Source organism: Branchiostoma lanceolatum, chromosome 4, assembly GCF_035083965.1.
Source record: "Branchiostoma lanceolatum isolate klBraLanc5 chromosome 4, klBraLanc5.hap2, whole genome shotgun sequence".
Taxonomy (NCBI): Eukaryota; Metazoa; Chordata; class Leptocardii; order Amphioxiformes; family Branchiostomatidae; genus Branchiostoma; species Branchiostoma lanceolatum.
In genome coordinates, this window is record NC_089725.1 from 14,968,711 (window position 1) to 14,991,343 (window position 22,633).

Below are 22,633 nucleotides of genomic sequence, written 5' to 3' on the forward strand. Positions count from 1 at the left end.
AAAATGTTTGTCTGATGCTGTGTTGTGTCCTATCTATGCAGTCTCACTCTAAGCATGCAGAATTTCATCCATCTTAGGAGGTCAAAGGTTACCAGAATGTACATTATTGGAGACTAGAGCACATCTGAGTAAAGAGGTCCTACAGGGGAGACATTACATTTGCTTGTACTTTCAACATGATTAATTAAAGTTTTCGAGCCGTCATTTGTCTGCACAGACATTTTGCAAGGTGACAAACCAAGACTGCAGCGTTAACGATACGGCACTCTCCTCTGGGACACACTGCGAACGCGTTACCAACCACGGCCCTGTCTTCACTGACACATAATCAATGGATCCCCTTTCTTAAACTGCCACTTCTGATGAGCTATACCACCCATTTTCACTCCTAGTGCCAGAAATGTTGGCGATGAAACGTGGGACGACTGACATTGTCATTGGAATGTCCTTTCAAATTTGCTTTTCCAAAGTATGGATGCGGCTATCTCATTAAAGCAGCTGTTGGTTTCAACTGTCATCAGTTTGTCTCTAGTGACCTTTCAAGTGGGAAATGAATGTGACAAAGTGTTGAGGCCCAAAGTATTGTGTTCTCCTTGCTATCATTGTTAGAACCATTCATAAGTAGGGTGGACATGTACATGTACTTCAAAATGATGCATATGACAGAGTACCTAGTTCTAATGATGCTTTAATGTACTTTGGGGACAAGATATTTGAATATGGGATTGCCTAAAATTCATCAATGTCTCTCTTAAAATTTATTGCATGTTCAGCTAAAATTGAAGTTACTGTAGCTGTTGATGATAATTTAGGGACCACGAGAATGACGACCAAATCAGCTTATTTCCCAAGGACTATGTTTTCATTAATTTGAATATTTTGTGGAAGCCGTTCAAGGGTTTGCTTTTTATAGTCTTCCTGATAGTACCATGCGTGTACCTGATGATTTACAAATTAAAATATCAGAAGAAAAATATTGCCAGCCCAAAAAGGATACCTGTTCAGAGATGAATACAGCTCTGGCCATTATCATGAATACAATTAACTTAGTAAACATTCTTCCCTAACCCTACCCCACATGGAAATTTACCATTCTGGAAGTATAAAGCAAAAATCATTTTAGATTACAATTTAACCCCAGAGGAAAAAACAACTGTTACAGCTTCATCATATGAGCAGGGTAACAGTTTCTCAACCAACACTAGATAAAATTTGATCAGATGTTTCGTCATATAAGTCCAAATTTTCTCATGAGTCAGGCCAAGTTTGCCTAGAACTTACTGGTGGGAAGTGTCCCAGACAATGATCACTCCTTAATGACATTATAGACCCCAGGGATGGGTAGAGTCTACCGTAGAGATGTTTTACAGTACTTATTACACACCTCTCTGATCAAACACATTGGTGGGTAATAGATCGGGACATTACTGCCTGATAACGTTAGGTAATACGATACCCTTGAAAGGCAACTGTTGTCTATCAGTGGAGGGATTCGTAAATGTAGAACGATTTCTTGTTATCACATTTCATTTCCTAGCAGACTGGAAAGTAAAGCATTTGAATGCACTTGCAGTTACTGTTACAAGCTGAGAAAAAAGAAAAGGAGCAACTAATATAAATCAAACTTTCTTATTTATCAGGAAAAGGCTACCATACTCTTTTTACTTGTCAATGATTTAGATTAAATAAAAATACATCATGATGCAACTGCAAGTGTAGTTCCAACAAACTAAATCTGTAATCATTCTGTAAGTACAGTCAAACCTGTATTAGCGGTCACCTTTGCATAGCGGCCACCTGCCCATAGTGGTCACTTTTTGTCGGTCCCTTGGATTTTTCCCATTGACATAAGCATTAAGAATTAGGCTATAGCGGCCACCTGTCCAACGCGGTCGCGGCCAGACGATTTTCGGTCCCGCGAGTACAGTAACACTGCCGAGTACGGTCAATGTGCGCCGGTAGAAGCCGCATCGCCACCGCACGCCGGGTTCAAAATCTTCATTTTTTAAATGCAGTTATCAAGTTCATGTGAACTCAACTTTACAGGATAATAATAAAGAAAACAAGAATGTTTCAATGTCGGCCCAATATTTCCGTTTTCCCCGGAAATTCATCCGAAAATGTGGCCAAACACGATTTTCAAAATGGCGGAGCAGCATAAAGGTCATCGGAAGACACCACTGTTGCGGAGGTACAGTGTGTTAAATTTATTTTGCTGCAAACTATCACTGAGGATAATTACTTAACCAAAAGCTTCAAATTAAATATGGATAACATTACTATGATGTAAAATTTGGGCTATTGCAATTTTCTGAAAAAAAAAGAGCCCTCAAAAGAGCGACCTTCCTCTCATTACCCTATTAGCATAATGGTAGAAGCCGATTATGACAAGCAAACAACAACAGACTAAGGAAAATTGTCGCCACGATTTTATGTTTGAAAACGGTCGAAAACGAACAGTAAGTGGCAACTGAGCAACATATATTTTGTTCTTAACTAACTAGGTGGCATTTTGCTGCGAAGGACTTTGTTTCATATGATTAAAACTCGTTGGTGACGCGTGTGCCGGCAGCGTCAGTCGCGAAGGATCAAGAGTAGAGTATGGCGATGCTGGTCTGTTCAGACATGAAGCTCGAGCAAGCCATGGATTTTAGAGTTGGCAGATACAATAATTCTTTTTTCAAGCCCATAATAGAAGTAAAAGAACAACAGTCGAATTTCTAAAATGTACCTTACCTATGTAATGTTTACATGTGTATTGTACGGTGAATAAATGTATCTCAGTGGGTACCTGAAAACATGTGTCACTCGTGGTCAACTAATCAACATTTTCTCCATTGCGGCCACCTGTCCTTAGCGGCCAGTTTTGGCCAGTCCCTTGAGTGACCGCTATAGACAGGTTTGACTGTACATTAATTTTGTATCACTGGTAGCTACAGGGAAAGACTATCAGGTTTTTAGAAGTAAAGAATAATAAAAAAAGATAATATACCAGAAATAGTAAACAATATACACTATAATATTAGCTGGAGGAAGCCATTAACAAACTGTTTTTTTTGCAAATCGACAAATCTAGGACAACAAATCTAAAGAAACAATGAGTCATTATTAATAGTACATACTAAAAATGTACCACACTGTATTTTTTCATCTCATAAAATCCTCAACACAGCAATAACCTTGAATTTGCAGGCGGTTCACCTTGTAACAAGGAACTATGCTTTCTTAACATCGATCAATTTCAGGCACACATAAAACATCTCCCGGTCCTTTGAGGATGAGGATTTCTTAGAAATTGAAAATGAAAAGCTTCCACAGATCACTGGGCTGTCTTAATTAAATTGATATATGATGTTTCTTTACTCATATACTTTTATGTAATAGATGCTTCAGATGACGGCACACTAATATTGAGGCCTATCCATCATAAACATTGTATGAGCTTGTGTATAATGGTCTGGAACATATGTCAAGGGTGAAAAATCAATCAACATCCATTTTGCTTAAGGTCAAATTTCTTGTAAGATGGCATGCAAGAATTATGAGCTAAAGGCTACATCAAGTTAAATCACTGTTTCTTAAGATTTGTCTGTCATTTACTTGGTAAAAACAAAATGTTAATACATGTATCTTCCTCTAGCTAACATATACCGGTACAATGTAGTAGCTTGTATGAAATATTTTTGACAACTGGGTGTTCCAGGAAAGGTTTAGAAAACAAATTGCATTCGTAAAGCACTAAAGTCTTCTTTTGAACTACTTGTGATTCTAAAAAAATTAATGTGCCCATTATAGACAAGGGATTTGGAAAACGCGGTCTGAAATTGACTATAATTTTGTTTCATTATAGATACCTTTGTGTTATCCATTAAAAGAGTAGCAGGGCCATCATGCACTACAGTACTGCTTCATATTTCTGTAAGCACACAGTTGTATTGATTGTATTTGATCTTGTTGGGGGGGGGGGGAGTAACAATCCACAGAATTGCAGACGTTCCCAACTCTTTGATGAATGAGACAGACCGTGGCTTAGGAGACCCAAGGTTGTAATTTCCAAGGATTGGGCCTGCCGTTTCATCTTCTAATTAGAGACTAGCCGAGTCTTGTCTGTGAAGAGGAGAGAAGGAGGGCTATGGATTATATTACAGACAGCGGAGTGCACCTTATTCTGTTCAGCTGCATTTTCAGCACCAAGGACATAGTAAGGACATCCATGCATCTATCTATGCACAATCCCCTTGCTGCAACATAACGCTGACACAAATGCTGAGTGATTTGCACATAAAAACAAGGTCACAGAATTTTTAACCTTCCTATAACTCTACTATCTAGATTATGTAAAATCATTCAGTAAAGAAAATCCCAGAGTCTATTTCTCAAGCAGAGAGTGTGAAAATAATATGAAGAACTTGAATGTGTGGGGATGATAAGACATTTTCCTTGGGGACCCTCTGGGCAAATCATGTTAGTTAAAGATAACAGCAAGGGTTGTTTGACATTGATAGTGTATAATGGCATTCAGCTAATGTCATCACATTTCTCACTCCTGCAGGCTGAGTTTTAACTGAATTTGACTCTGAAGTTGAAAACAAGCGGCATGTAATAACATGCCAGGAATCTGTTTTAGTCTGAAAGCTTTTGCCCTTGAAATCTACTTACCAGTAATCTTTCTAAAAGCAAAAGAAGACTTTGACTACAAATGACATTCTGACAAAGACCATAGTTGAGAAACTTAACCTTGGGAGCCAGTATTTCTACATTTACAATCATAATGAAAGAAAACTTTCTCAAGAAGATTCAGTGTTCAGCAATCAGGAGATGAGAAAGATCATGAAGGTCTATTTTTACATAACCTCAACTCTTTTAATGCTTCTGACACAGCTAAAAATGGTGTTATTGAGGCCTTCTCCAAAATGTCTTGGACCTGGATATCTGAAGTGTGCATAGGTCAGGGATTGTTGATGCTGTAATTTCTTAAAGTAGATTTCTTTAAATTTTTTTGTTTTTGTAGTGTAGCAGTCCAACGGTACCTGGCAGAAATTATGTTCGACTCTAAGACCACGATATAGATGCTATCACTGTGACTCTCAGTGCCCTGGCAAAAATCAATTACATCCGCGGAGTAGAACATATTAACTGACCTCCCTGGAGAAGGCAATTTTTCCAATGAACATTTCCTGGCAGAAGGGAGAGTATAAGTGGGGTCACGCTCCTGTGCAAGGACAGTGGAACCACACAATCTCTTTTCTCATGCTCTACTGAGCCCGACATGATACTGCCCTGCCATCTCACTGATGATGTGACCTTCACGGGAAAACATCCCCAGATTAGAAATATTCCTGTTTTGCACACAACAAGGACAGCTTTCTGGGTACTCAGGATTCCAACTACTAACTTTTCATGTCCCTTATTGGCACAATTGTAATAATAATGAGCAGAACAGATTCAGATAGTTTTATTGAAGAATTAACACTGAATACATAGCAGTGTAAATGTGTGGTACAGCTTTTAATCTAACAGTGTGTGTGTGTGTGTGTGTGTGTGTGCATTGTGTGTGTGCATGAATGCGTGCATGTGTGTGTGAATGAGTGTGTATTTGTAAATGTGTTTGTAAGTGTTTGTGTGTGTGTGTTTGTATGTATGCATGTGTAAATGTATGTGCAAGTGTGCATACAAATATCTGCATGTGTGCATGCATTCTGTAATCCATTCATCCCTAAATGGCTGTTAAAACCCATCCCCACAGTAATGGTAATGACATTAGTCTGACCTGTGCCATGTTGACCAGCCCCACGGCCAGGGTCTTGAAGCCCAGAACCGGCCTGTTCTTGTACCGTTTTCTTCTCTGCAGCATGATCTGGAGCTTGTTACTGTCTCTCTTCAGGAAGTGGGGGTACTGCAAAAAAATTAGACTATCGTTGAGAAGCAATTTTAAATACAAAGGGAGCAAACAAAGTTCAAAACTTCTTTTTTTTCCTCTATCAACCTTAAACTAACTTGTCCTCACATACTAGAGCAGCCATATTAAGCAACATTGCAAAATGTTAGTGTCATTGTTAGCACCTCGTGCGTTTTTATTTTGCTCACGTTTTCAACACCAGAGCCAATGCCTTTGACACCCAGTAGTACAACCCTTTTCATCTACAGCTGATATGTTGAGACATCACGTTAATACCCGTCAACTGTCATTTTCTTAAGGGTGTTCCATTATTTGTAGAGGCAACAGCAAAGATGGCTGAGGTTGTCATTCACATAGAGCTTTACATTTCATATCAACATGTAGTAATACTTCTATCATAAGGGTCTTACCCTTAGGTAAAGTGATGTGGTCTGAAGTTATGGCTCTGAGGCAAATAATTTTGCTTGCAGACTTCTTGATGATAATGGACTCTTCTGTCTCACACCTTCACCTTCATCTTGTTCCATCCTCATCTCATCTCATCAGGCATCAAGTAAGTCTTATCTATTCTAACCACTTCATCAATAAAGTAGTGCCCTTTTCTGAGAGTAAGTGTCAAATTATATTAAGTAATGAATAAAGTCACTCAAGGGCATTAGAGTTAAAACACTTGGCCACCCTCCAATATGCGCAATAGCCAGACAGAGGGCAATGTCTCTTATGGCAAAGACATACTGTCCTCTGTTCCTTTGCTGTCACTTGGCTTCATACCAATCCAGCAGTCACAAGGGAAACATTATGGTGGAGCCAATACAGACTTGTCAACACAACTGTCTGAAGGGGGAGGCTGAACAAATAGGTAACTGCAGGTGAACAACTACAAAAATGAGCCAAAATCCTTTCAGATTACGTTCAAGAGATAGTTCTACTTGTTTCATCATGCAAACACGAGGCTTGAAATGCTTTCTTCATCATACCTCCACTAGGCATATTTTACTTGCACCACTAATATTTTTCCCTTCGAGTTGATTAAAAAATGATGTTTCGAAGACGTTCCTCGTAGGGATATAGTACCACTTAAAATTTTGTAATGTGCTGTATATCAGGATGCTTCTGTGCAAAAATTGGGCCGTTACTGGCTGTATGTCTCCCTAGTAACATACATGTACATGTAGGCTGGTTTTATCATGGGCCAGTGCAGGTAGACATCAGAAATCCACAGCCCCACTGTTACCTGCACTAACCTGCATATGCAGGACTGGTGGTATTTCTAGCTCCAAAACATACAAAACATAAATATAAAAAGTGTCTTACAAATTTGAAATACATCCTTATGTATCTACTCTACTGTATTCTTAATGTATTCCAACCAAGTCAGCAAAATCACCTGCGGTACTCCAAGGGAATTATCCTGGCAGGGATTATCCCGCGTACGATCCGTGCAAAAGGTCTACCGGATTTATGTCATGCATCTTGTGATTGAGAGTGCTACTACGGCGGCCATGCGTGTAATCTGCCATTCACAGGAACACTTTTGTGTGAAGCACCATCGGGGAAAACTTCACGTTCCACATTTATGGAGGGAAGGCACATTACATCTTATCAGCGAGTCACACGTTTCTTCCCTCCAATGGCGCCTTTTGAAAACGACGGATCAGGTCCAGCCCCCAAGGGCAGGCAGCGAATACCTGACTCATTTGAAGCGTTTCTTTGGCAAGTCAGTCACCTTGATGCAAGTTCTCCTTAAATTTTGCAAGTGAAACTTTTGCTGCTTGGTCTGGAGTTCTGGGATGGCAACTGATCATTGTTGCTAAAAAAGCTAGAACTGTGATTAGAGCTTTGTACTATTCAAGCTATGAAATCTATGGAGACAGTCTCAAAATGCTTGATGAGTAATCAAAAACAAGTGGGTAGGTTCAACTTTATACGCAGAGCAATTGCAAGGAAGGCCCCCACACTTCTGGTCACAGGGCAATTGTACAATTATGGTTTTTCCCTGATTTTCAAAAGGGTATTGCCTGCAATGAAATGACCACTATGATTTCAGTTTTGGTGGACACTGATATAAACCTTGAAGTTCATACTTTATAATCATAATTCTGAAATCTGAGCAATGCCCTGAAATTCTAATTTGTTCCTGGGTGAGGCCACAAATGTCGTTGTAATACTAATGAACTCCCGGGGTATATGTACAGTGATATAATGCTCATCTATCAAATATGTCTTAAACATTCAGTACTTAAGGCTCACCTGTAGTGAGAAGGACAGCTCCAACGTTGTGTCTAACGTTCCACTTTGGGGGATGAAGATTTCATTGGACCGCAGGACTCGTTTGGAGCTCTAGTCAAGCAAAACATACATGAAATGGTTTAGCACTACAGAAACATACTGTGAATCCTCACATAAAACACATCAATTCTTACATGATTTTCATCCACAATACTTCCAGATCTCATTCCAAGTGCTGTACTATATGTTTTAACAACAATGTTTTAGTCTAGACACATGCTGAGATTGGCAACTGTTATATTTTCATCAAGTTAATGTATACACTGCATCTATACAGTCTACAAATTACCCAGTATACAAATGTAGACTTCACTCCGGCAAACAAAGAATTCATGCCTCAGAATAAAAAAAGCCAACATTTGCCAAAGGAAATATGCTATCATATATTACATATTCAAGCTGCCTGGGAAAATGTGTTTTGCCAGCGCACACATTAGGTGATTACACTGAAATTTGTGGTACTCGTAAGTGGTATTCCTTTTTGCTGTTTATGTCAAATCAAAAAAACACAACATTACTGTTGCCAAACAAATCATGCATAACAGAATTCAAAGAAGGCATCAGGAAGACTCTATGGTTACCATATCTATGATAACGTATACTTCAGAATAACCCAATCTGAAATGTTGATTTCCAGACAGCACTTTCCAAATGAGATGACCCTGATCTTACAACGGTGCACACCAAGCATGACACTAGCATAACTGTTGGCAGTTGAGTAATTGAAATTGAGTTGGATCAGGTACAGAATTCAATTTATTTCAAGCAATAAGGAAAGTGACTCCAACACTGGAAGAGCTTAAACAGTCATCTCATAACACAGCTATTCTACATGTATAAGTTACCCTATACTGAGGTGATAAAATATTATCACAACGTCCATGTGACTTATACAATGATTATCATAATCATACCATCTCCTTTCTATATGTTAAGTGGCTGTTGGCCAATTCTCAATTCGACAGAGAACTTATTTCACTGAAAATATTGATTCTGACCTCTGCTGCTCTGAGTGCTACATGAACTACGTGCCATTAATGACATTCGCTTTTGCAAACAGAACTTTCCTTGACTCACTTAAATATATAAATATTGTAGGAACATGATGTTGAATATTGTGCGTAACTGTTTCATATCAAAAACAGTTCTATCAAAAATAAACATTGAGCATGCATGTACACTTTCAATCATGCTGTTCAATTAGGATGTAGACATTTACCCCAGGGATAACAAATACCAGGCCACATGCACCTTGCCACAATTCAACCATTTTTTCCCCCCAGAAACTCTGGTACATTATTAAAAGGGTTCTGAGCAAAAAAAATGAATCTAGATGTCAGACTTAAACATGTGACATGCAATAGTGTGTTAGTTTTTTAATGATTGTCTATAATCAATCATAAGTTACCAAATATTGCAAACCATTTTTTCATAATACCACACATGTGCATCTACATGTATCTATCATTCTGGTATTACAACATCTTCTTCTGAATTATCATCTCTGACACAAAAGAAATCTACTGCATGCCCTTGAAGTTGAATGCCCTTCACCACAGCATTGCCGAATGTGCGCTAAATATTGGTTCTGACTCTGGTGCAGGACGAATAATCAAGGTCAAATTTACAACCTTGCCCTTCAGCATCTATACAAACTGACCTTCAAGCCAGATAGATTCCTCGGGAACATTGATGCAGGACTATTCCAGGAAGAACTTTCCAGTTATTTGACTACATATCTTTGACATGATTTTTCCCTTTAATTTTAATCTTGTACCATTTAGCATAAGACAAATCATACGACTGTTCATAGAATCATGTTTAAAACATTTTCCTTCTTGTTCTTCAAAATTCATCTGTAAAAACGGCTAACAAAGAAAAACTGTTAAAACTTTGTGAAAAACTAGAACATCAATGGATAGATGGAGAGAAAGGTATTATCTAGGGCTAGTCTCTTTATCAATACAACCCTATCTTTACCTGAGGGTAAACTATTAGTGGATATAACAGGACAGGTAAATTGAGTGTTCAATTTACTATGTTTTTTTATCTTAAAAAAACATCAGAAACAGTCTTATTTGCCAGTTCTACAAATACCAAAATAATCTAACTTAATATTACCCAATACATTAACCAGGCAGGAATATTGTTGTCATATCTAAATAAATGAAACTAGATATCCATCCTCTAATGTAATAAAGAGGTTTTTTATGGCAATCCAGCTAGATTAAAATTGTGATTTAGACAACTATATTCAGGCTGCTGGAGACTAATTGTCAATCAAAAAGGGTTGTTGCATTCCCAAGAGAATGCAGGACATATTTCACATACAATCCCAAGCTGCAGAATTTGTGTGGCCATCAAAGCATCAAACATGCCATAGAAATCCATCAAGGTAACCAACCTGCAAGCAGCCATATACATTCTTCATGGCACAATAGTAAAAATGTAAAAAAAAGGTCTTCTTTAATTTTGACTATCATATACAATTTCCTCCAAAAAGTTTATTTATTGGTGTCAGGATATATTTTTGGACCAATGTTCAGCTCCATAATCATATCATTTACTATCCTGGCAGTACTAGTGGCACTGAAGTTAAAGATATTCATTCTTTAGTAAATGCAGAAAGACATGCTTGGGCATCTGGGTACAATTTTTCTTAATGAACTAACCTAACTATTGCAGAAATTATTCTGATTAAAAAAAGAGATATATTTCAGAAAATGTACATGTAGTAACAAAACAGCTATTCTCTCTCTGTTAGAGCCATCAGCCATTTCAAGGAAGGAATCTTAGAAAGGTCCAAACTCTATTTACCATCAGCCTACATGTAGCTTGGATTGCTATCACTTGCTGAGCAAATCCCATCAAACCATAACTAAGTAATGGCTCCCAAGGAGGACCCAATTTGTTGAGGGTAATGAGGTATGAAATAAGGCAATGTGTTAGTGGATAGGGCACCAGTAGGGGGTCCACCCATCATATGGAGGTATGGCACCAAGGTCAGCAGGAATGATTTGCAAAATAAACACTGGGAGGAAAAGTATACAGCAGTGGGAAGCTTACATGCACTATAACCAATACAATAGGAAAAGGTCAGGAAAGAACGGGAGATCAGTACCAAGGCCAGGATTCTAGGTTAATCTGTAATACTATAAAGCACTACAGGATGGATGGCTGTTTAGTACCAAGGTCAACATTCAGGGTTAATATTTAGTACTATACCTATACTGTAGAACAACACAGGGATGAATAGCTGCTCAGTACAAAGTACCAAGGTCAGGCCTCTGGGTTAACATTTAGTACTATCGAACATCACAGGAATGGATGGGCATTCAGTACCAAGGTCAGGCCTCTGGGTTAACATTTAGTACTATAGACCATTACAGGGATGGATGTGTGTTCAGTACCAAGCTCAGCACTCAGGGTTAGCATTTATCACTAAAGAACACTACATGTATGGATGGGTGTTCAGTACCAAGGTAAGAACTCTGGGTTAACATTTAGTATTATAGACCATTACAGGGATGGATGTGTGTTCAGTACCAAGGTCAGCACTCCGGGTTAGCATTTAGCACTATAGAACACTACATGTATGGATGGGTGTTCAGTACCAAGGTAAGAACTCTGGGTTAACATCTAGTACTATAGACCATTACAGGGATGGATGTGTGTTCAGCACCAAGGTCAGCACTCCGGGTTAGCATTTATCACTAAAGAACACTACATGTATGGATGGGTGTTCAGTACCAAGGTAAGAACTCTGGGTCAACATCTAGTACTATAGACCATTACAGGGATGGATGTGTGTTCAGTACCAAGGTCAGCACTCTAGGTTAAGATGAAATACTATAGAACACTACAGGGATGGATTGGTGTTCAGTACCAAGGTAAGAACTCTGGGTTAACATCTAGTACTTAGACCATTGCAGGGATGGATGTGTGTTCAATACCAAGGTCAGCACTCTGAGTTGATATTTAGTACTATAGGACACTACAGGAATGGATGGATGGGTGTTCAGTACCAAGGTCAGGCCTTGAGGTTAACATGTAGTACTATAGAACATAGCACCATGTACTTCGGACAGAGCAATGGATAACCAAAACAATGGCAGATATGTATATATGTTTGCAGATACACAACATCCATGAAAAACATACATTTGTATACTGGGATAGCATAACTGTTAAACATGTGTCTATATTCTATATTTTTATCGGAGTGGACAATATTGAAAATAAATCTTTCCTTACCTGCATTTTCACAGCTATTAACACTGATGTGAGGTCTGTCTCCAGGGGTTTGTGTACGACCAGTCTGGTCAGGGTCAGGCTGCATAACCTGTACAGACACATGGAGAATAAAAGTCTTAATGTCTGAGGCATCAATCACTGCAGGTATATCCTAGCCTGGTAGCCAACCATTTTAAGCTTCCGTACATTCGATATTTCTACCATAACTTAACCATTGCATCGCATATGGAAGCTAAAGGGGATGGATACCAGGCTACACAATCCACCCCTGCAACTCAGAATAGCATCATCTTCCAGCTTGTGCACCTACAAACAAATGTATACAGACATAATACAAGACAATACAATAAATCCTCCATCATCAGCAGACTTCGCCCAAGACAAATGATGGGAGAATGCCTTTGACCACACTAGGGATTCTTCAAATACTACACTTGTCTTTCCCTTTTAGTCTTGCACTGCAACCTAAAAGTGTAGCATTTTCTGGCTCTTTCTGAAAAGCAATTACATGTATAATGAAGTTGTCACCATTAAAATTTATCCATCAATAACATCTTTAGTAGTACACACAGTTGTCCAAAGTGTTGCCTTGCCTAAACATGGCTGCAAAGTATCATTTCGAGAGAGTAGAAAGATACTTTCAGGAAGATACCACAGAAAGATACTTTTCCTACCCATTTTGTTTAAAGAATAACTTCCAACGGTGAGGTCCGTTTCTTTGAATCCTCCACGGGGGAGCCATGACAAAGCTACCGAGCATAACACATCGTTTTATCTCTCTCCCTCCTTCATCTGAACATCAAACGTCCCTTCCCAGCCAGGCCGTGTGCTAGCGCTGGCGATAAAACATCCGCTCGCTCGTTCATTTTAGGCCAAATGAACTGGAAATTGCTTCAAAGTGTTTTTCAACATTGCGGCAAGGCGTCACATGACGTGTGGCTACACAGGCATTAACAGATAAAGCGATTTTACCCCCCAATTAATCCTTGCACAAGTCAGCAAACATTCAGAAAAGTGACTGAATGTTCTTCTTATTGCAGTCATAAATTTACATACACATGTATAAGTGCCTTTGCCTTTACTGTGGATACGTTGTCAAGATTGACTTTTTAAGGCTGCAAAAAAAGGACTAAAAATGCTAATACATCAACCAAAACTCTTTATTCCAATTTGAAGGTTATTGTATTCTTCTTGTATTTGATGACATTTCCCCAAGGAAATGAGATAATGTTGTAGTCTGATGGTCATATGGAAATGACAGTAAATGGTAAGAATTTTCTAGATCCAAGCAAATCCAGCATCTTCACAAGACGACACTCAGCTCATTTGCAATTGTATCCCACAAAACCAGATTGTATCAAGCTCTGGCGGCCGCCACTGTTCTTGTAATAGCATTATCAAGCCATTATCTTGTAATTTTAGGTAAAACACTAACGATCATCTGATTGTCCCTTGTACGCGTACCATTAACCTATTTTTCTGTAGCAAAATACATAGTCTATTCCCCATAGCTGTAAACCATGAGAGAGGAAGTGTGAAGCGGCAGAGTTGACCTCTCCGTGCCCGTGGTTCTGTTCTTTGATCTATACATTAAACGGCTCTCTGTGCGAGGTGTGGATAAAACCATACCCATCCGTGATTTGTAGCGGACATTTCACATGCCCTTGGGAATGCAGCTATCAAACACATGTAGCAGTTTGAAAGTTACATCTGCTAGAAGTGCTGAATGACCGTGAAAGTACTTTGCTCGTGATCTTGGCATACTTAAGTGCGTCAAGTTCTGTTTGCAAAAGTGAAAGTCATTAATGACATGCGTAGTTCATGTAGCACTCAGAACAGCAGAGGTCAAAATCAGTGCCTATGTATAACCAAGGATGGCCAAACTAGAATTTACATTCTTCTGCATATTTGCCTTCAAAGTACATGAGGACTCTAAGCGTTGAAAGATGAGAATGGATTACATGTAATTTCAACAATTATCAATATGACTATCAAACTGAACTACAGTATCACGGCCCAAGGAATTTCAATTCAAGACACAAAATTTAATCTTCCCATGACTTGCGGTACTCCCCTACCTCCAAAAATATATAGCAGTTATTTCCAAACCTACATGTACAGTGTCGTTCTGAAATTTATTCCGTACAGGAACAAGGGAGTACAAAATAGCTTCTGTGATTGCTTCTAATGTCTTTTGCTGGTGGGTTTGCATACAAATACATGCTGTACATGTACAAAGCTGTCTTTTTCCTGTTATTTGCATTACATGTAACTCACATGAGGTATAGATAAGATTGCAGTCAATGGGGAATTGAGTGTATTAATGTCTTGCGGAAATCATATATTCTTACTTATCTATAATTTTGTACACAGACAGAGCCAATTCGACAGCTGAATTATATTTTAAGCCCTGAAATATAGTTCTATATCCAGTAACTGAAGCGTCTTAACACCATAATGTGTGCAACCTTAGAAACACGCTGGTGTGAAAGAGGACTCTTATTCAAGTGGCCTCTCATCAACTCACCAGACTGAAAACAGCACCATATTTGGCTACCACTGCCACTGCCCAAGTATTTGTATACATGTTGAAAGGGCTGCCACTTTGCCTTGCTTGTAGCATTTGGCTAAACATAGCTGGGAAATGTATAATCTTCTAAAGTACTGTAAGATAAGTAGTTTAGAGGACATTTCCTGTTCATATAAACCGCTCTTCAGTAGAATACAAACACAGATACAAAGGCCTTGGTTCATTTTGTAACGTTATAGACTTGTATATATTTTCAATACAATTCATCATTTTATGACGTTTGCAATTATAGTTAAACATCACCTTCTAACAAAGCAAACAAACACACGTGATATATAAAAAATGGAATAGCAGGTTGCATTATGTTCTAGCTAAGGAAGTCTTTTGTCACTAGATTTACAATGGCTGCAGAAATACATAGCTTCTAGAAGGTTAAAATCTACTTGTTTAACCGTACTGGTATGTCAGGGCTCGAAATTCATCTTTGGGAATAGGTGCACTGGTGCACCCAAGTCAAAAAATTGGGTGCACAGAAAGAATTTTGGGTGCACCAGATAAAATAAAGTTGAATATTCTTCAGAACAAAATTACAAGTTTAATGCTGCTGCCTTTCTTAGAACTTCAATCTGTAATTCTTATCTAACTTCAAAATTTCAAACAAATAATACATTAAATAAAGTACAGCAAAAAGTTATCCTGCTGTTTTTTATATTTTCATTTCAAGAATATTCTGTATACTAGTGTACAATAGTACCTTTACCCTATAGGCCACAAAAATATTTAGGTGCACCAGTGCACCCACAGTCAAAAATTGGGTGCACAGCTCCAATTTTGGGTGCACTGGGTGCACATGCACCCACTATTTCGAGCCCTGTATGTACACTGCAATGTACACAAATTTGGTGCTTGGATCAGCCTACAGTTACAGCAAAAACTACTTGTTCATATATCAATCACCAACAATTATTAGAAGCCAAGCATAGCCAGCCTAATTGATAATAAAAGCATGTATCTGTTGTGTATGTTTTATTTCAAACAGTGTCTCATGGCCCATAGGGAATAATCAAACTGTCAGAATAATGGTGCTTGTCAATGTAATCAATCATGTAGCAATTATCCTGCTGCTTTGTGCATTTAGGTGACAGGCAGAGGTCACCAAGGAAAGGTGTTTACTAATGAGATACCCATGTTACAAACATGCAATATGAAACATTGTAGTTCCTTTTCTTTTCTTTCTCCTATGTTGTATGTCATATACAATACAACTTACAAGTACATGTATGAATTGGAGTAATAGTATAAGAATCTATATTTATACTTATAGACAGGTGGTTTCTTTTTCTCTGTAATATATGTACTAAGTCTTGCTCCTACACTTCTCACCCTAGTCTCTGGACAAATGCAGTGGTCTATTACTATTAGTTTACAAATTGTAGCCCCTGGTGTTAAAACTCAGGAACAGAATTGTAAACTGATAGACCACTGCACTGTGAAAAGTGTTTGGGCAAGCATTACAGAGAAACAAAAATCACCTGTGTCTACAAATATAAATTCTGATGTAATTACTCCAATTCAGTTCCTAAATCTTAACACCGGGGGCTACAATTTTTGTACAGCTCTTTAGCGAGGATGTTACAAAATGTTTGTCCGCAGTTTGAAAGCCCGTACCTGAGAGCTTGTACCTGTAACCCTAGCTTGAAGAGTCTACGAACAGGTCTAATGTACATGTACATGTATTATGCCATTGTGTAATGGTTTAACTTTTAAGTAGTTCAACTGGGTACTATGGAGAAAATAAAGGGCTAAAACTAATTTGAACAGTACTTTGTCTAAATAATTGACATTTTTGGAAACACTTGACACTTTCACTGTTTCAGGAAATAATGCACGGTTCATACATCTCTTTATATTTAGCAAATACTCACAACCTTACAATATTCTTATTTCAAGAACTGTTCCCAATCCCTATCTTCATGTGCACATTACTACCATTAGTTATTTACGCTCTCCATCATCAAGTTTCATTCACGGTCTAAGGAAGGAAATTTGATCCAACGCAGCCATATGTCATATAAAAAAATCCTACAACTCATTTGGAAAAGATCCATCATTGATCAATCAAATCAAGAACCAAATATACCTAGGCATGTTTGACAAAAAACTGAAAAAAACAATTGAGACGTATCATACCTCAGTTACTGTAAATGCAGATATGTTCGCTGGGATTTGCAGTAAGGGGAAAATGGCGAGTCTGCGGTGATTTTGAGTTTGCGTTTGAAACAATAGTAGCGCTACAGTCACACAATGGAACGGCCTTTCACTGGGGTTTTAAGTTTGCAGTCAAGAGTTCACCACGAAAATCATGAACATAAAACCGCCGCGAATATTTCTGCATTTACAATAGTATGTGCACTATGTGGCAGGGTTTGTGTAGCATCCATCATTCAATCATTAGATAGAATCCTGTTGCTAATGACTGACAAAAATGATGGCCATTCTGAAAAATTGTGGCAATATGAATATATGGTTCTATTGACGTATTATATTGCTACAGTAAAGCAGAATTGTTTCAACCGTAAACTTAATTAAAACATAGAGAAAACCCCCTTTCCTTTCCTACTGCAAAATCAAGTCCCTGCAAAAATGAAAGAATTTACTTTAGAAGTAAGTCCCCAAAAGGCAAGCAGACATATACATGTCCTATATCATCTCTAGGGAGATGGGGGAGAGGGATTCCATCATGAATAAGTCATGACACAGTGGCCTTCCTTTGGCAAGCAACTCACTTATGAATCAATAACTCCACCATAATAGACTCTGACACGTGTCTAATCCGCGGAATCCGTGATCCATGCATACGAGACGCGAACGTTGCACACATAATCCTCCCGAGCTCAGGTGACATTTGTAGACGACAGTGACTGACGATTCTTTCCTGGTACTTTCCTGAAACTCAAGTACAAGAAAGTATTGCAAATGGCTGGAAAGTTTTTTGGACCAATTTTGAATTCGGTAGATTCCAGTGTTTCTGCAGTGAGATAATCTCCCAGTAGAAGGGGGAAGAACTTTATCGGCATATTTTAACTTCGCGATTGAGACAATTTTGTAGTACAGTAGTAGTACGTTGGAAATGCATATTCCCAGAGTTATGAACTCACAGTAAAGAGGTCACAGTGAAAACAAAACCACTGATACCACCACAAAAATTTCAAGATTTACAGTATTGCAGTGGGGTCTTGCATAATGCAGGTAGCTGCAAGTGGAGTTGTGCAAGCATTTCTGATGTCTACCTGCGCTGGTCCATATCCTGGGCAAAAAGTGTAACTGTTTAAGTGTATGAAAGAACTAGTTCCGTAGTCATTTACTGTATCTATGAAACAGTTTCCAGTGTGATCTACATTTCCTAAATGTTGAACATAAAAGGCACTGGATGGTGCAGGTGAATTTTGTCTAGTGCAGGTCATTTTCCTTGTCATCATGTTATCATATCACAAAAATGTATAATGCCTGTTACATGAACCATGCCAAATTCTATCAGCCTAAGGGCAAGGGACATATTCAAGCCCTGTACTCACGATAAGCACTTTAAAAAATATACATTGCGACAATATGTCACTAAGCTTGTATGCAGAGTACTGAACAAAGATTGGAATCAGAAACTGCAACAGAGCATTCAGTTTTAAGTACACTTAAATAATGATACGCATGCTAAACGCCCTGGATTTCAACGTTTTCAAATACATGTACATAACAAAATTGTTAAAGTTGACTTTCACATGAGACAGTTTGGATACGAAAGTCAAAGTACCTGTCAGATGTACATTTCAGGAATAACTTAATGACAGTCTTAGCAGTGCAGGTTGTCAATATCTTAATGAAAATAAAAAGAGGAGAAACATTAGCCTTGGTTTTAAGAACTCTACCAGACACTGACAATTACAACAGAGATCACTACATAATATTGTTGATTTCAAGTAAATATCATCACCAAGTATATTTATGGTGTTACTATTCAAAGCATCAATTGTCATACTGTTACATGTAGGTATTGTGTGCCATTTGGTTGTAGCATGACTGTGTGAATTACAATATGTCCAAACCCATTATTTGTTTTTCTGTAAGAATGTAACACTATGAGAAAAGTGTGCAGTATATCCTTGTCAAGTCTTTGTGAGGTCATGCTTGTTTGAACTCCGCCCTGAAGGTTATGTTTGGGACCCTGCCATTGGCAGCTGGGTGTTCTCTATATACAGCCGTCCTGTACATATATTGATCCTGGGCAAGCGTAACCATTTCCTGTTGGTGTTATCCTGGGGTTGTCACCTTTTAAAACTATTTTTGGTAAAAGGTTTATATACAAATACATCAGTTGTCCTTGGGCATCCTTTCATGGATTTCTTTGCAGATACATGCATTTCAATTCAAAATAGAAAATATACGAACAAATAGAATTGATAGAGTTGATGTGTAAAAAACATATACCAAATATTATCACAGTAAAGAATATCATTACAATCCATCCAGAGGTTCTAAAGTTATGCTGACCACTAATATCTGGGAACAGACACACACACACACACACACACACATGCACACAACAAAAACAATACCCCCATTTTTCATGAAGATAAAAATTGCAGCAGTCGTCTTACAATCATATTGTGGTTTTAAAATCTTTACAGTTTAAATTCAACCTTATCCCTACTGACATAACCCATAACCAATATGCAATACAAGGTATCATGGTATTGGCTTATGTTATATGATATAGGTCAGGTCCAGTCGTATAGGAAAGGGTAGTCCAAAAATAAGGCGTCCTTGCAGCAAAGGCCGACTCATGACATTATGATCTATACCTATCCTATTATGAGGAGTGTATAATATTCATATTATGTAAGTCAAATCCTGCATATCAGTAGTCCTTGCAGGATGAAATTAAATAACACCCCTTGAAAGTTATAGAAACAACAAATTCTTTTGCAAGATAAGAAATGATTTACCTCATAATGTTACAAGTCAATAGCTTATTTTTTGAGACGAGAAAACTTCACAGCTACTGTCAGTGCTTAGCTCACGGTAGTCACCTAATACAGTGTACATGTACTGTATGCTGTAAATCCATTCTCAGGGATTTACTTACTTTACTTCAATTTTGCAGAAGGGGATTTTGGAGTGGAGGTCACTGCGAAAACCATGACCATAACGCTACCATAAATATTTCTACAGTAGTGTACATGTAAAATTCTTGTCAGCACACATAGTAAACTACCGGCACAGACAAGTGCATGTAGCTGTTGTACATTTATAGCAGTATGTGTAATGCATTTGTGCAACTGCATCTGTAAAATGGCCGTATAGCCTTCTATTCAGTTTTCATGCCGCAAAAACTATTTCACTTTTGCAACATTGGTCTCTGGTTGGCCTTTTCAAGACTTAGAGTTATATTTTGTGTCTATAGCACAGTGGATGGATGGATGGTACCTTAGACTTATAGTGCTGATCACATGACTACTGGGATTCCTGCCAGGGAATTTTCTCTGCAGTATCCTGGCTACCAGACTGACTGGCCGTCATCGAAATTGGACACTAATCTTACAAAACGGTAATCTGGGGTTAGCCGCCATGCTGCCACTATTCCCTGTTGAATCATGGCCAAGGCTTTACTTCTTCTTCTTCTTGCAATAAAACAATGGTGGAAAACAATTTTATGCATAGATATAAATTTAAACATTTTTCTCAATGATGCTGGAACTAAATAAAGTTGGAATCAAGTCAAGACATTGCCATTGCTGATCACTATTGAGAAACAATATTACATTTTGTTACATTCTTATAATATAGCATAAATCAGTCACGTTTTTTTAATCAAATTGGGTACCAAACAGCTACTTCAGTGTGCTAGAAGTTGAAATCATACATTGAGACATTACACTACATTTTTGTTACATTCTTATAATATATCACAGATTGATCATATTTTTTCTATTAAAATCATATATTCAGACAGTTAACATAAGTGTTTTGTGAGATGCTAACAAGAACATATAAATCTTCTATCACAGACCATCATGGCTTAAGCCTTAAATGAATGTTGAAATCATCACATCTTAACGTATCATTTTCCATCATTACAGTCTATGGATATTTGAATCTTTAGTCATAATAATTCTTTCTGTCTTCATTGCTCAAACAATGTAATAATCATTTTGATATAATAAATATTCCTTATCATCTCCCAAATAAGTAACCTTGCGATAAAAAAACAAGACACTGTCAGTATATCACACACCGTTGAATCACACAGTCTGTTATATTGTAGATGGTTATCTCTTTTTTCTGATATCACTTCTGTAACTATGACCAGTCAGCTGGAATAATCAATTATTGGAACAGATATCTGTGATATCAGATCAACTGTGGAGGATATCATTATAATTCATGCAATAATCATGTTTGTTTGATTTTGAAGACACTATTAAAGTAACACAAATTTGATTAATGATTTGGCACACTATACAGATACAGACATGTACATGTACCGAAACCAGTTTGGCCAATTATCTGTAAGTTATAGTTATACATGCTGTGTACCGACCAGTACACAGCCCTATACAGTATACTTCATACATATATATGGAATTTGCACCGGAGCTCTGATGTCGTCAAAGATCTACATGGTAATGTATAACAGGAAAGTCCATTTTGTAAAAAAATTATATACCCGATCAACAACCATAGTTTTTAAAAAAAATCAATAACAGTACTGTACAGTATCCTCACTGCAATAACACTTTTTGTTATGTAACAATTGGTTTAGAATGTAGGTGAAAGTCCTTAGTGAATTGTACAAATACACTTATTTTGACATCATGAGGATAAATGAAGACTACAAATTTGCTAAGCATTTACCCGAGTTTGTACAGGTATTGAGAACTCAATTGTTCACCTGTTTTTCAAACTGCTTATTTGTCAAATAGGCCTTTCCTAGGCACAAATAAGGAATGTTTAATTTCAAGGCAGTCCAGCTGGTTGAACAAATGAATGCTCCTTCAATATGGAAAACATTAATGAAAACAGAATGTATGGCTTTGTATCCTATACAGTGCTAGAGTTGGAAACATTAGAAAATGAAACTATAGTTCAAATTCATGAATTACAAACAGATAACACCACACCTGTGTTATATCACAATTGCCCACTGTAAGCAAAAGATAACAAAAAGCAGTGTAACTACTATTAGCCTACAGCAACTGGTGTGTCCCATGGAACCTTCATACCTGCTGGGGTTTTCTCATGTAAGGCATACCTGTAGACAATGGTGGTGGTGGTGGAAATTATGTAACAAAGGGAAGGGAACCCTATGTTGCCTGGAGCATTGCATGGTAAGTTTCCAAACAATAGAAATCTAGAGCTTTTACCATCGGTATTATACAAAAGAACTATTACATGTTCTTCCAAATCCAGATGGCAAACTACCATAAAGTTATACAGTTATACATGGGACAAGTATTTCTTTATTTGCTGAATATGATAAGTGCATTGTATCAAAAAGATTTCATCTTTATAAAATGACTGTATTTCTCTTTCAAACTTACAGAAATGCAAAGGTTGCTGGGGTAAGATGATTTGTAATACCGTAAAATCCCTATTTACGTACGCAC

The 22,633-nt window shown here is 37.8% G+C and overlaps 1 protein-coding gene across 12 annotated transcripts in view; it reads right to left on the reverse strand.

The window, feature by feature from the left end:
* LOC136432814 (phosphofurin acidic cluster sorting protein 2-like) overlaps nt 1-22,633 on the reverse strand; it is a 48,787-nt gene that overhangs the window by 22,055 nt on the left and 4,099 nt on the right. For all 12 annotated transcript variants that reach the window (XM_066424335.1, XM_066424334.1, XM_066424326.1 and 9 more), the window contains exons 2-4: nt 12,443-12,530; nt 8,150-8,239; nt 5,771-5,896 (exon numbers count right to left, since the gene is read on the reverse strand). In XM_066424335.1, coding sequence (XP_066280432.1) covers nt 5,771-5,896; nt 8,150-8,239; nt 12,443-12,530 — 304 coding nt within the window. The remainder of the gene's footprint in view (nt 1-5,770; nt 5,897-8,149; nt 8,240-12,442; nt 12,531-22,633) is intronic.